The sequence below is a fragment of the Monodelphis domestica genome, chromosome 1, assembly GCF_027887165.1.
Source record: "Monodelphis domestica isolate mMonDom1 chromosome 1, mMonDom1.pri, whole genome shotgun sequence".
Classification (NCBI taxonomy): domain Eukaryota; kingdom Metazoa; phylum Chordata; class Mammalia; order Didelphimorphia; family Didelphidae; genus Monodelphis; species Monodelphis domestica.
In genome coordinates this window covers 399,183,850-399,198,788 of record NC_077227.1, presented here as the reverse complement: position 1 = coordinate 399,198,788, position 14,939 = coordinate 399,183,850, and the positions used below count along the sequence as shown (strand labels likewise).

Sequence of the window (14,939 nt, the reverse complement as noted above, 5' to 3'; positions counted from 1 at the left end):
TCAGATGATACTGTGAACCAAAAGCTAAATTCCTTACGATGTTGCATGGTTATAGGCTACCTTTCTGGATTTCTCCCATTTCTACCTTCCACATATTGTATGCTCCATTTTAAATGGACTGCTTATTGCCTGGGATGCCTACTGAATTTTGACCCATTCTCAGTTGTTCAAATTTAATGCTACCTCTTCCAGAAACTTCCTCTATCCACCCCCTGTCAGCAATAGCTTTCCTCCTGGAACGTAGGCTATTAAAGCAATTTTGTAACATCTGTTGTTTAATATTACTTCATGATCTGTTTTGTATCTCATTACCACCATTAGCTAGGAAGATCTCTGAGAGGACACACATACATATTTTATCACTGTTTATTTCTACTAGTACTAGAGATTATAGGATAATAGACTTATTACTAGAAAAGAATTTGAGGTTAACTATTCCAGACAAGTCTTTATGTAGCAGATGAGGAAACTGAGGCACAGAATAGTAAAGAGACTTTCCAAGAACATACATGAGCTTGGATTTCTGTACAATAATGTATACCAGGTGCTTAATAATTATTTTCTTTTGAGATGTTATATTTTATGATTGATCACTATATAATTTGATAATATTTTATATCAAGATGGTGAAGTCAATGTAGATTTCAAGGGTCTGAAGGGGCCTTAGAAATTCTTTAGTTTTATACCCTTATTTTTATAGTAGTGAAGATGAGATACAGAGATAGGGAGGGACCATTCCAAAGGCACAGAGCTGAGCTAAGATCAGAATTGTCCTTTCCTGACTCCCGTTCCTAGTTTGTTCTCACTCATTCTTTTCTGTGTTTGAAGGTGAAAATGTAAAGGGTGAGAATAGAGAAAAAAATCCTCATGAATTAGCAGCTTTGGGTCTTTGCTTAACCTTTCCCCAAATGTGTGTGTGTGTGTGTGTGTGTGTGTGTGTTTTGCAGCACATGTAAACCTCCTGCCATGTGACACTTAGATACAGCATCCCCAAGGAGATTTAAAGTCCTAATATAGTAGTAATAATTCTGCCGACTCCTGAATATGGGCTCATTCAAAAACCTATTTAGAGGAAATGGCAGCCATAATGTATTAATAGCTTTGGGTTTGTCATGCTTTGGATGCTCTAGTTAAGGACCTTCACAATGATAATATATTGACACCAACCTTTTAAGTACTATGGAGAAACATGGTTCAGAGCCTACCTTTGAAGACTTATCCAATAGCATCCACATGGAGGACATGGGATTAGATATGATTTGGGAATTTTGTATTTCTCCATGTCCAGAATACTGTTGCTTCTGGGATTTAGGACTTAGAAGACCTTATAGCCAGAGGAAGGTTTTGATGTTGACCTGGAAGAAGTCTATTGATGAAAACCTGTCAATCTGTATATTGGGCGTCAGGAGATGTGATGTCTGGTATAGCTTCTCCATCATATCTCTTGTCCCTCTCTTTTTGCCACCACTTTTATAACCACCTGTCTCTCTCTCTCTCTCTCTCTCTCTCTCTCTCTCTCTCTCTCTCTCTCTCTCTCTCTCTCTCTCTCTCTCTCTCTCTCTCTCTCTCTCTCTCTCTCTCTCTCTCTCTCTCTCTCTCTCTCTCTTCTCTCTCTCTCTCCTCTCTCTCTTATCTTCTTTTCCATTCATTTCCCTCTAGACCCCCTTCTTCCTGCTATTCTTTTAGTACTAGTTCTTGGGTATTTTCACAAGGAAAACATGATCACCTATAATTTTAAAATAGACCCAGTAGTATTAAATATTATTTTAGAGTATGGCTTTAAATACTGCAGCAGTCTTAGGGGCAACAAAATCTTGGCAACCCAGCCTGAGAGTAAAGAAGGTAGTCAATACAGAGGTTTTTAATAGGGAACAATGAGCCTTTTCTAGAGGCACTGGAAATTTGGGATGAGGGTTCTATATATTTCTAGTCTAATTTGAATTTTTTGTTATTGAGATTCAGAGTTCTAGAGTAAGTATAATTAAAGAGAGATCTTCCTGCTGTTTTGTACTGAGTCTTCTGCCATCTATTCCTGACTAGTCATAGGATTTAGGACTGAAAAACACTCAGTGATTATCTCATAAACCTCCTAACTTTACAGATAAAGGAACTGAGGTTCAGAGGGAGTGAAGTGACATATCCCAAAATCACAGATTTTAAGTGGTAAAAGACCTTAAACTCCATAAAATCCAATATTCTAATTTTACAGATGGGAAAACTGATGTTCATAGAGTAAAGTGATATGCTTAAGATCCTGAAGGTTATAATTTTTAGGATTAGGATTTGAAGTCAGGCCCTGTGACTCAAAATCCACTGGTCCAAACCAATGGTGTCAAATTCAAATATAAAATGCAGCTGAATATCATAAATAAACATCATCTGTATTATACTGTATTTTCATTTATTTTGTTAAACATCTCCCATTTAGTTGAACTTCAAGACGAATAATTAGGGGGAGAAACCACATCATAATGAGCTCTTCAGAGTTATAGCAGAGTTATTTTTGGTCAGTTTTTTAAACTATACCAAGTTGTTCTATGTCTTTACCATGGACAGTTCCCCCAATGTCTAAGGCCTAGGTAGGTAAGGTCCAGAAAAAAGGATGCAGGGAAGTAAGGAGAGAGGAGGCCAAGGAAGTGTTAGGTACTTAAGATTATGGTTTGATAAGTTAGAACCTTTGTAGTAAATGTTTTGCAGACCAGTAAACATTCACTGTTGCTAGTTTGCCATAGCCTGGGGGAAACATGGTTCTAAGTTAAAAGGCTAATTAACTAGTCCACTGGGACACTAGGAGTTCCCTGAGTACCAACACATTTTAGCTCTTTTGTTCTCAATGAGAGAATCCCCCCCCCCTTCTTCCTCTTCCCCATTGGCTTTGAAATTAAAGAAGGGGCTAGTGCTTACATCTTGAAATATTCATCCATAAGGAATGTGTGGTTTGTATTTATATTGGTCATTATTACTACCAGGGGATATACATTTTAAACTATACTTTTAGAAGGGGATAGCCTGTAAAAAAAGAATAAATCCTGGGCACCTAACACATAAAAATAATGTGGAGATGCACTTAGAAATAAATAGAATAGGATGAAATGAACCTGTCAAAACAATAACATTCAAAGCAATCAAAAGGAAAAAAAATGAGTAAGGACTAATAGGCATGCTATAGAATTAGATCTGTGTTTTGTTTTGTTTTAATGTCATCTGCTGATCTAACCTGGAGTCCAGAAAACAATGGGGAGTATGCAAATGGTGAGTCATAAACAGGATGCTGAAAATAATTATTTCTTATGCAATCAGATTTCATGTACAATGGGTTTTTTGAAAGCCTGTTTGGATTGTCATCTATACTGTTCATGTCTTAGACAGGTCATTTGGCCCTTGAAGAACAGAAACAGACAACAGCTAGTTCCTGTCAGTCTAAAGACTGTTGCTCCTAAAAGGCTTTGTTTTGGGCTTGGATGGATGACACCATTTTACATTCCCAGCTCCATTTCCCATTTCTAAATTCCTCATGGCTTGGTTATGCCAAGTAGGACCATGACTATAGTACAACATGGCTTCCCATGTGGCAGCTATTTTCTTGTTTGTGAAGTCTTGAAATGTGTTCTCTCTCTGCATATGTATGTGTATTGTATGCATATGAGTGTTAGAAAGAGATTGGTCTCTTTGGACTGATGGGGTAGGACCTGAAAATAAAGTACTTGAAAGTGAAGGAGAGTACCTTTCCTTTGCCATTAGGAAATTCAAGAAAAATATCATGGAATGTGAGTGAGACAAAAGTGTGGGGCGCTAGGAGAAACTGTCTTGGATCTTTCAACAAAGGCTTTAAGATATATTCAGGTACCTGGATGAAAAGCCTTGAAATAAAGATGGTCATTCCAGACTCCTTTGCAAGAAGTATTCAAGTTTCCATTCCTCAATTATCCATCGTTAGGGGGAATCTGACTATGAAGTGGGTACTCCTTGGCACATGTAGGTGGGGCTTTTGATCAGAAATGAACATATTGAACTGGGTTCATGATGCTATTATTGGTTTGAAAGAAAGGGCAGGATTAACACAACATTTGGATTGTGTATTCAAATTTGAACCCAAGGCCAAGAATCTAAATCAAAGGTAACATGGCAAACCTTCTTGTGGTGTGATTCATGGTGAGGAGCTTTAAGGTCTTGTTCATTTTGCATTCATAAAGCCAGGACCACATAAAGTACATTCAGAGGGAGTACTATCTTCCCCACAAATGGCAGGATAGCTATGGAACTACTCTAGCTTTTGTTCACATGCCAGACAAGTAGAAACCGAGAGAAATGGGCCCCAGGCTGCTAATTATCAAGTTCCCTCCCCTGGCCTGATAGTCACCTGTGCTCAGGAGGTAGAATGGAGTCCCAGTGGTCACCTGTTGCCTACCCATTACTGCTAACAACAAGGAAACCAGTTCCCGGGCAGCATGCATAAGAGAAGAAAAGAAATAAAGAAAAATAAAAATGTGCCTGATCACGATCAAAATGGCAATTACTTTTTTCTTTGAAGGTCTTATTATTCAAAAATAAAAGAATACCAAATTGTTATTAGAAAGCATGGATGAATCCTCAGTCTCCATCTCAGGTAGTGCTTGCAATCCACTGAGTGGCCTTGAGAGATATGAATGGTAAAGTACACATTCTTGGTCCAAGGCTACTTTTCTCTCCCACAAGGTGCCAGTTTACACCCAGAGGTGGTTATGCCGAGAGGAGACATTATTAATGGCAGAAGAATGGATCAAAGTGAATAAAATGATCAAAGAAACTGACATAAATGGCATTTAAGCTCCTAATCAGAAAGGCTGACAAATGGTTTGGGTTAGGACTGCGTAACAGAGCACAAGAGCCTGGGGGAAGCCAAATGTTATAGGAAATGGACAATGCCATGGAAAACACATTAGGATTTGAAGCATTTGGGGGTTCCCCACCCTCTTACCAATCACAGGTTGCAAGAATAGGTAGTTTGTCTGTGGAGAGACCCTGTGGAAAACAACACTTGGAACACACAGAACAGAAGCCCAAGTAAAAGTGAGTGCTTGATGTACTAAAACATACCATGAAGTATGAAAAGACCTTAGAAGCTTGACAACAAAAAGGAAAGCTTTCTGATTGGCTAATTTTTAACATTATAAAGACAACTGGTAGTCTGGACAAATAGTGAACTTGATGGCTATTTAGCTGGATTAAGGCATTTGGCAGCCTGGAGCACTTTGGAATTAGGGATAGGAGCCTATTTTATGCTAGGGATGATGGGTAATAAAGAGCTAAGAAAACTGAAAAATGATACTTCAATGGTCAAATTTAATGTTTCAAGATATGGTCTAAACTATGAAGAATTAGGTTAATGCTATGAAAGACATGCAAACCCGATCTCTAAGGATTCATTCAACTCTCAAACCTATTAAATAACTCATGTCAGCTCAATACCAAGGGATAATGGTGTAGTTTGCAGCAGTTGATACTGGTACCAGTATGGTTAGGAAAAATGGTGGAGCCAACTATGATGCATCAACACCAGCATGATTACCCCATGGCACAAAGATTGAAAGAAGGACAATCTATTTGGTTTGGGGGGTTGAAAGTTATTGGGGATACTATGGGAGCCATTTTGGTTTTTTGTATCCAAAGAATTTATTCAGATCCAAGTTTCTAAGAAATATCTCCAGAAAAGGTATGGCTGCATTACAAGCAGCACAAAGAAGACTTCTCTAGAGGGGATGTCTTTCCTATTTTAATGAATAAGAAAGAGGCCAGGGGAGCTATTATATTGTGTCTGCATTGTCTCTACCTCTATGTGTCTTGCATACTACACCTATATTTGGTACCTTCTTGGTGACTGGAGGCCCTTTGGTACAGATTAGTCTGTGATAAGGCCTTTCTAAGAGAATCTAGGCTGTAGGTGTCAAACATGGGGCCTGAGTACAACCCAAATGAGATTATAATATAATCAGGAAACCTATAACAAAATAAATAAAAATATGGTGGAACACAGAAAATGTTAATATGTATTTTCTACATCAATATGTGGCCCATAGGGATCCTTAGATTTGGTTTAGGGTCCTTGTTTCTATCTGAGTTATGTCACCACTGGTCTAAATTATTTATATGATATCTGTCTAGGACTCTAATTCTTTGGGATGTGTACTTGCTATATTCCAGTGAAACCCTCATCTATTTATTGTTCCTTTTTTTTGTAAGTATATACTACCCTCCTATTAAATGCTATGGATTTGTGAAAAACATAAAAATCTGTACAAAATCAAAGGTTGACTATTTCATTGCTTGTCATGCAACAGCAGAAAAAAGCTGCACTAATTCACTAATTAGTCCAATTCTGCAGCCCACAGATCAGAACCTCCAGTGACATAAAGCCAGTATAAGCATTTCACAGAAGGTGAGGGTTCCTTCTTATTTCCTATGGAGTAGAGGAGTAGGTATAAATTGCTTTTCTTTTCTATTTAATTATTTACAAAATAACTATTCTTGAAAAGATATACTCCCAGACACATGCCCTGCTTTTGTAGAACAGCTTTGGAACATGTCCCTATATTTCCTGAGAAACTACAACTGTTTGCTCCCCCCAATATAGAGCACAGGATTATCTGGGGACACTGCCTGCCTTTCCTAGTTCTCCATTAGTGTTGAGTTTAACATTCTGCTCTTCATAGGACTGTTTAATATGGTAGTTTGGTAGTTGGTGGGAAGATAATAGTAATTCTGCCCATGATTTTATAGGGAGGTACATATTTTTCCAGTGATTACACCAAATTTTCAAATCAAAACAGAAGCCTTTTCTAACTCCTGATTATAAGCTCTATATAGATGAGACTCAAGGCTCTAGCTTCACTTTCATTTTCTTCTGCCATTTTTAAGAGAGGGTCTGTCCTCTGAGGGTGCTAGGCAGTTGGCCCATGCCATTGTTCTATACTATCTTTATAGGCTGAACAGGGAAGAACTCTGACTTTCTGGAAGAAAAAGAACACAAGGCTGGAAGAAGAGGCTGAACAATAAGGCAACACTTGGATTTTACAGAGATGAAATTTTTTCCCTCTGCTACTTAGTCATTTTAAGCTTGGTGGTAGTAGTTCAAGAGATAGATACAAACCCCAAACCTGAAGTCTAATAATTCACAAGGGTCTTATTGTGTCTGGATTCCCGTGTGTTTCAGGGCTTGGGGATAGTCATGGCTCATGACCCTCAACTAAGAATAGCTATGAGTGATACCACCTTGGGGCTAGAGAACGCAACTTCATGAAGAATGATCCTGAAGTCATGCTTTAGTTCTTGTTTCAGTCTTTTGTCAGTTCTGCCTGTCCCTTGTGCCCATTCTGTTTGGCTCTTGGGATTATGCTGTGGTTAAGTCCTCTTCTATTTTCCCTCAGACTTTTTGTCAATCTGTCAGATTCAAAATCAGCTTCTCTTGTTTTTTTTTTACCTCTATGTTTAACTCTACTCCTCTACCCCTCCCAATTTGGACTACAGCTAATAAATATTGCTGGTCCTAGAAGCTGGATCCTAACCCCAGATGATCTCCATTAATGATCAGCAGTAGATTCTTTTGAACCATAAACATAGCTTCTGGAGTTAAAAGATACCATGAAGGAACATTTAGTTAAACTTTTCTCAATTTATAGATTTGAGAAGGGTCTTGCTCAAGTCGCCACAGTAAATAGCAAAGAAAAGATCTGACTAATAATAAGCTTATTAATAATAGTTTGCATTTATATTGTGATTTAAGATTTACAAAACACTTTATATGTTTTCTCATTTGATTCTCACCAAAACCCTGGAAGGTAGGAATTATTATTAACCCCATTTTACAGACAAAGAAACTAAGCCTGCCAGAGGTTTGTTGACTTGTCCAGTGTCACAAGGCAGGAAATGTCTGAGCGGTACTTAAACTCGGGTCTTCCAGTTTCCAAGTCCAATACTATCTGCTGTGCCACTTAGATTTAATATTAGATACCTGGCCTGAAGATTTAGGGCTCTTTCAAATTCAGTAGCTTCCCTTTGATGCTCTAATCCCTACTGTCCTATCACTCTCCATTTTGGTTAGCCTATGTTATTCTGTCCTCAGGTCAACTGCTCCATTCAGGAGAGATCATTTTTGTCCATTGGCTGCTTAACTCCTTGAGTAGAATCCTAGGAAAGGCTCACCTTTTGGCTCGGTTTCCTCTTTGATGACTACTCTGATAGTAAATCTCCAAACACACTTGTTTTTTTGCTCAGGGAGGAAACTTGGCAGCTCTGGGATTGGCAGATGTGGATGAGATATTTTACTTGGCCTTGACTATTACATAGGAATCTCCATGAAGAGAAGATTTATAAAGAGTATAGAAAGACAATAGTTAAGATGTAGCTGGTTTGAGTATTTTTAGCTCCAGGAATTTACATCTTGCCACTCCCAGAAATACCATCAATAACAGCCAAGAACAAAGCTCGTGAAGCAAAACCATATATCAGGGATTCTCCCTCAGCATTTCTGAGAGAGGTAATGAGCCTAACTGACTTGAGAGTTTGGACAAGTTGGAATAAGTGGCTTGTTGGAAAATACTACATGCTTTAGAAAAATGTGTGTATACACTCTCCACCCTTAATCACAGGGTCCTTACTAAAAACAATGCATCTGAAGGGTGAAATTTTACCCACAAAAAATAAGTTGCAGTTAAAAGAGAGAGGGATAACAGGTCAGCATCTTAAGGAATTGATGAATCCCTTCCAGAGATGTTTTCTGAACTATTCTTGCCTATGAAGAATCATGCCAAAAGGACTATTTGGCTTATTTAATGCGACTTTACTCTTGGAGTCATATTCTATTTGAGTAGTCATGAACCAAGAGTGTAATACAGTGTAAGCAGCTATAATCAAAAAGTCAAGAAGGAAAAAAGAAACAACAGAAGATACTCTTCCTTATTCTTCCCTCTCTCTCTCCCTAATAAGGAACAACATTACCCTTTGCAATTTATTTAGCACTCTTGTTTTGCATCTCTTAAGTGCATAGGTTATGTATTTTTATGGTCATTTACATGGGTGCCTTATTACTCTATTAGATTGTAAAGGCAAAGAGGGTAGGGGATGAGTTTTATTTCATATTTTTCCTATATCTCTACATAAACTTTTACCTGATGAAGTGATAAACTTTTGGTATGAATAGAATTGAAAACTGCAGAAAGAACAAGCAGCTACTCACTCTCTTTGCATACAACAATTAAAGAATAAATGGTCTTGAAAGGGAACAGAAATAAGTCATGCTGAACATTACCCAAGAGCTGTCCAACATAAAGGTTGCAAGAAAGGGACAGTGTTACCAAGGGACTATGTGGAATCTTGTCATTTGTAAAATGAGGGGGTTGGACTCAGTGATCACTGAGTTCCTTTCCAGTCTTGTTATGGATTCTTATCCATTTCCAGTAGGTTCTTCAGGAAACTGCAGGGGACATATGCCACTAAAGAGATATTTTGGGGAAAGGGTAGATACAGATATGCTTTCCAGTACCTGAGCAAAGACATTTCTCTAGGAAGGCACATCTTGATCCTTTTCCTGCCTGTCACACATTCATCTATTTGCTAAATGGGGTTTCAGATGGGGTATTTTGAGATGGGACCAATTCTTTTGAGAAGTATTCCAGAATCATGAGAAATATCTTTGAGATCTTCACTTTGGAAACATAGCCACAAAGGTGGCAAATACTAATTAGCCCATGAGACAGACAGTATGGTGGACAGTATGGACAGAATACTGTGATTGAAGCCAAAAGACCTGAATATAAGTCCATGCTTTTCTGTTGCTTTCTTAGAGGCCATGTTACCTCAAGCCATTGTCATCCTTTCTCTCAGCCTCATTTTCTTTATGAAATGAGGCAACAGCTCAAGATGACATCCAAGGTTCTTTTCAACCCTGAATTTGCAAACCTTACAGTGATAGTCACATGTATTTTTATTACTAACCCTATGTCATGGTGACCAAACAATATGTAAATTGCAAAGTACTTTAGAAATGTGAATTGCTATTACTAGGATGGCTCAAATGTATGTAGACCATTTAGAAAGATGAGTCTGATTGCTTCTGATCAGGGATTAAGTTTTGAAAACACAGCTCCTTTAGGCGCCTTTAGCTACTTGCCTACTGAGCAACAAATTTAGGAAGGAAAACTCTCCCCCCTACTCCCTTTCATGATTCTCAGATTTTTAAAATAACTAATTCAAGATTAAAATGTATAGAATCTTGTACATTTTAGACTGAAGCTGTTTCCCACCAGAAAGCTAGGGCAAGGTCTTTGAAATGGCGATGTAACTGATGATTCACACAGAAGGCATTTCCCCCCTTTTAAAGGAGGCCCAGAATAATGCAGGGGGCAAAGAGACAGTGCAGAAGCAATGCTGACAGAGGGGCAAGCATGCGGAAAAACTCTATATAGGCCACACCATGGAGCAAAGCAAAAGGACACAGGGAGTCACTAGTTCATCCTTTTTGATATACAGTGATGACACAAGCACTTCACCTCATTACTTGGCACAGCCAGACTCAGCCATGGGCAATATCACCTGCTTTCTTCCACCAGGTGGCAAATGAGGGTGCTATAGGGAAAATTCATCAATTTGGCCTCCACTAAGCTGAAGTCTGTGGCAACCCAGTCAGGGGCAAGAATGAGAGAACTCTTCTCAGAACTTATTCAGAAATAAGAACACAGGGTAGCAAAGTTGAAACTTGGGAGGGCTTCAGAGGCCAAGACTGACCTGCACCAAGACATAAATCCTTGCTACAACTTCTCTGGCATGCTCATCCAGGCTCTACTTTAACACCTTTAGTGATGGGAGCCCACTGTCTTTTGAGGCACCCACTTTTGCTTTTGGACAGCCTCTGTCTGCTGGGAAGATTTTTTTGTTCACATCTAGTCAAGGGAGGATTTATTTAAGGAAAAAAAAGATTTTTAAAAACAATTTGAAATAGCTGTCAAAAATGGAATGGGATACCTTGGGAAGCAGGAGACTTCTTTCTTCCTGGGGGAGAGAGGGCTTAAAGAGAGGACAACCACTTGTCATTTCTGATGTAGAGAGAATTCTTGTTCAGATACAGGTGAGGAGAGATGGTCTCTAGGATTTCTTTGAAATCTGGGATTTTGTCATAATAGCATAAATAAGATTTATGGGAAAATATTTAAATAATTTAAGGGACAATGTGGTATAGGCAAAAGAGCAATGCATTTAGAGCTGGAAGTCCTGGGTTTGAATTCTGACTTTACTATTTAATTACCCATATAATCTTGGGCAAGTCACTTAAATTATCTGGACCTTGATTTTCTTATTTGTAAAATTAAGGGATTGCTAATCTCCAATGTTTCTTCTAATTCTAGAACCTATGCTACTGACCTATATCTGAAACCAGTGGAGTGAGTATCAGTATTTCAAAGCCAAATCAAAGCAACACCCCTCTTTTCCTCCATGTTTGTGTCTACTCTTACTTAAACGTCTTTCTTCTGTCATCTGGAAGATAGGCTTTTAAAAAAAGTTTCTTAGATAGAATTCTCTCATTTGGCTATCTCTGTGTTGGAGTTATACCTGGACTTCTCTTTATTTTGTCTTCAGCATCCAGGGGACAGAAAAATAAAATGGAAGGAACAAATAGCATATATTTGGGGTGAAGGGTCCAACAATATTATTTTCTCCTGTTTTATAGAGGGTGGGAACAGAAAGTCTAGCTGAAAGGGGCAGGGAAAGAAAAAGGGCTCAGTCTGCATTTCATTTGATACTCTGAGAAAGATTAAAAACATCAAGGAAATGGAAGATTCTGAGATGAAATAAAGGTAAAATGGAACAAAAAAAGAGTGGAGGTCATGAGCAGAAGGATATGGTTTGGGAGAGTTAGAAATCAAGGGATGCATATTTTTCAAACAATATTGGGACACATAGTCTCACAACAGACTTTGTTTTGGTGGTGATTTGTGTCTCTTAAACTGTCTCAAAATGATTAGTGTAAGCATCATCGTAATTGTGAACTTTACTACTTCAGATGCTATGGTCAATGACTGCTATGACTGAATCATCATTAATCTGTATGTTTTGTATTTGCATCTAGAACCTGACTTAATGTGGACTCTCAGGTCCACACATCTTTGGCCCATTATTTCTATGAATAAGTCTGATATTCATTTTGCCTATCATTCTCTTTATTTTGTCATGTCATCTTTTGTGATACATATTTTTACTGTCATGCTAATGATATGATCCATTCATTTATTATTTACTGACATAATAGAAAGTCTGGGGCAGAGTGTTTGAAAAAAGTTGTCCTGGAGAGCAAAGAGATAGAGAAGCAGGGACAAAGGAACAACAAAATAAGGACACTGGGAGAGCAAAGGTATTGGGGATATCTATCAGGTAAGGGATAAAGACCGTTTTCTTACTGACACTATTAATTTATATCCAAGGACCCATTGTTAATGATGAGGGAAAGTGGAGGAAGGTGCTCTATCTGTGTGAATCAATAAGAACCTGGAAATGTTAATGATAGGTATGTTTTCAAATGAAATGCATTGAAAACACAAGAGAAAGAATTGGTAGGTTATACAATCAGCACAAATGTCAACCAGGGTATACCTAAGTGATACAGAATGTGGAACCTAGTTAAATAATGCTGCCCCCTGAAATAATCTGGAAAAATTAATGATACCAGGAAGATTTCCAGATTTCATCTAGGTGTCCCCATCAATAGACAAGAATGACTCCCAAATTTTAGTAAGAAAAATAAAGTATACTAATGTAACATTAGGGATAGCCTAAGAAATCATAACATATCCAGATAATTTGGTCAAAACAAAGGGAATGATCTGGTATGCATGACAGCTAGAAGAGGAGAGTCAGAGTAATGGTGTGCCAACATTTACTTAGTGACATCCAGGGAAAAGATTCTCTCACTTAATGACTAATACTACCAATATAGACCAAAACATCAATTTAAGGCTGCTTTGTGGAAATAACCATTAAATGGAAAGCGCCTAGGGTTTGGAGTCAGAATACCTTGGTTTTCATCTCAGCTTTGGTACTAAGGAGTCAATCCTAACTAAAAGGTTTTGGGCAAGTCATTTCCTTTTTTTGAAATTTACTTTTCTCATTTGTGAAATGGGGATATTTGTACTGTACCTTGAGGACCATTCTGAGGAAACATGATTTTTGAGTTTGAAGTATTATGGATTATAAAAATAACTTATTATCACCTTCATCATTATTATTTCCATTTAGATATACATTGACTAATTTCTGAAGCTATAATTTACTCTTCTGAGTGAATTTTTCCAGAGCTGTGAAAAGGATCTGTATAAATCTGGCCTCAGACAATTCCTACCTGTGTGACCCTGGGCAAGTCCCTTACCTCCAATTATCTAAGCTTTTACCACTCTTCTGTCTTGGGACAATACTCAGTATTGATTCTAATAAAGAATGAATTAAAAAGAATTAAAAAAAGAATGTATATCCTAGGCTAATTTTGAAACTTGTGTTCCCTGAGGTTTCAGTTGTCAAACATGGTGCAATATTTATCACAAAGACAATAACTACATATTTTAGAGAACAAAATTTCTGATACCAAAAAAAAAATATTAAAAATGTCAGACTCCAGAGGACAAAATTAACTATGGGTTGCAAAGAGGCAAATGTAGGTGGTATCTGATACAAAGAATCACTTCCTAACAATGAGTTCCATCCACAAGTCTCACTAAATCCTAAAATTCTGTGATTTTGTAATTTCCCTTCATTATGTACCTCACTCACGAGGGGGGGAAGAATCCTTTGTGCAGATCATGGATACTAGTTATCTTACCTAACATGTTTTGTAAATTAGCAAATTATTCTCATGAATTCAGTTTATGTGAATTATTCTTTTAGACTGATCAAAATAAAGTCGAGTTTCTGAATATTAAGAGTTAAAGTCTGAGCTTGTGATACAGGCACCAGGTGGGACCCCTCCTGAGTTGTCAATAACAGGTATCTTTTCTTTTATATGTCCAATCTCTTGGTAGGAAGAGAGGGAATATATTAAGAAAAAATAGGAAATCAAAAGAAAAAGGAGAAAAATAGGTCTAAGGAACAAGAGAGAATGAACTGGAAAGAAAAAGTTAAAAGATGAGTAAAAGACAAGAAAAAACAATGAACTGAGACGGAGTTTTCCTGGACTGTATGGACAAGTAGCACTGCATTTCTATGGCATAGCATCCTCAGGTCTATAATTCTGCAGAGGACAAACAAACTGGAGAGTAAGCATGGTAGGGCCCAGTCAGAAGGACATTGATATGACCTCAATTGAGACTTTTGATATGGGACAGAGAAGATTTTCTAGTAATCACACAGACTCCAAGCAGGGTAGAAAGATGGCAGTAATCAGTGTCCATCATTCAGATGCAGCCAGATGAGCACCAAAGGAGCTCAATAACTAATAGGCATTTGCCCAGAAGTTTCCATATCCTTAAAAAACCCTCTTTCCTTCCTTAATGCTGTCAATATAAACTGTCTACCTTGGACAGTGAATTGTCCTACATGCTGCGTTTCCTGGATAATTGATGGTGTTCTTCACTGTGGACCATTTTTTTCCTCTGGTGGAAAAGTCTGCCGAGGGCAGTGATTTGTGTCACTTTTATTTGTAGCCCATCAATTCCCTTCCTCCACAAAGGGTATTTTATCTTTTTCTTCTCTACTGTCTATGTCCCTGGGAGGAAACAAGCTAGGCACATGTGTCCCTTTCAAGATGGATGTGGAACAAATGGCAAGGTCTTAGTCCCCTTGTTTTCTCCTTGGTCCCCAAGCTTCTATTCCATGCTCATGCATCTATCTAATTTCCTGAAGAATTAGAAAAGTAGTGAACATGTGGATTGAGTTTCTTCTCTTTCTTATGCAGGATTAGGTGCCAGTTGTTTGTATGTGTGTAG

General features: G+C 38.0%; 1 protein-coding gene across 14 annotated transcripts in view; it reads right to left on the bottom strand.

Moving 5' to 3' along the window:
- PTPRT (protein tyrosine phosphatase receptor type T) overlaps positions 1-14,939 on the bottom strand; it is a 1,347,533-nt gene that overhangs the window by 180,940 nt on the left and 1,151,654 nt on the right. For 6 of the 14 annotated variants that reach the window (XM_007474314.3, XM_007474316.3, XM_007474317.3 and 3 more), the window contains one exon: positions 4,361-4,417. The exons of 4 other annotated variants lie outside the window; for them this stretch is intronic. In XM_007474314.3, coding sequence (XP_007474376.2) covers positions 4,361-4,417 — 57 coding nt within the window. The remainder of the gene's footprint in view (positions 1-4,360; positions 4,418-14,939) is intronic. 4 more of the 14 variants (XM_007474315.3, XM_056811863.1, XM_056811864.1 and 1 more) reach the window with 1 other exon arrangement.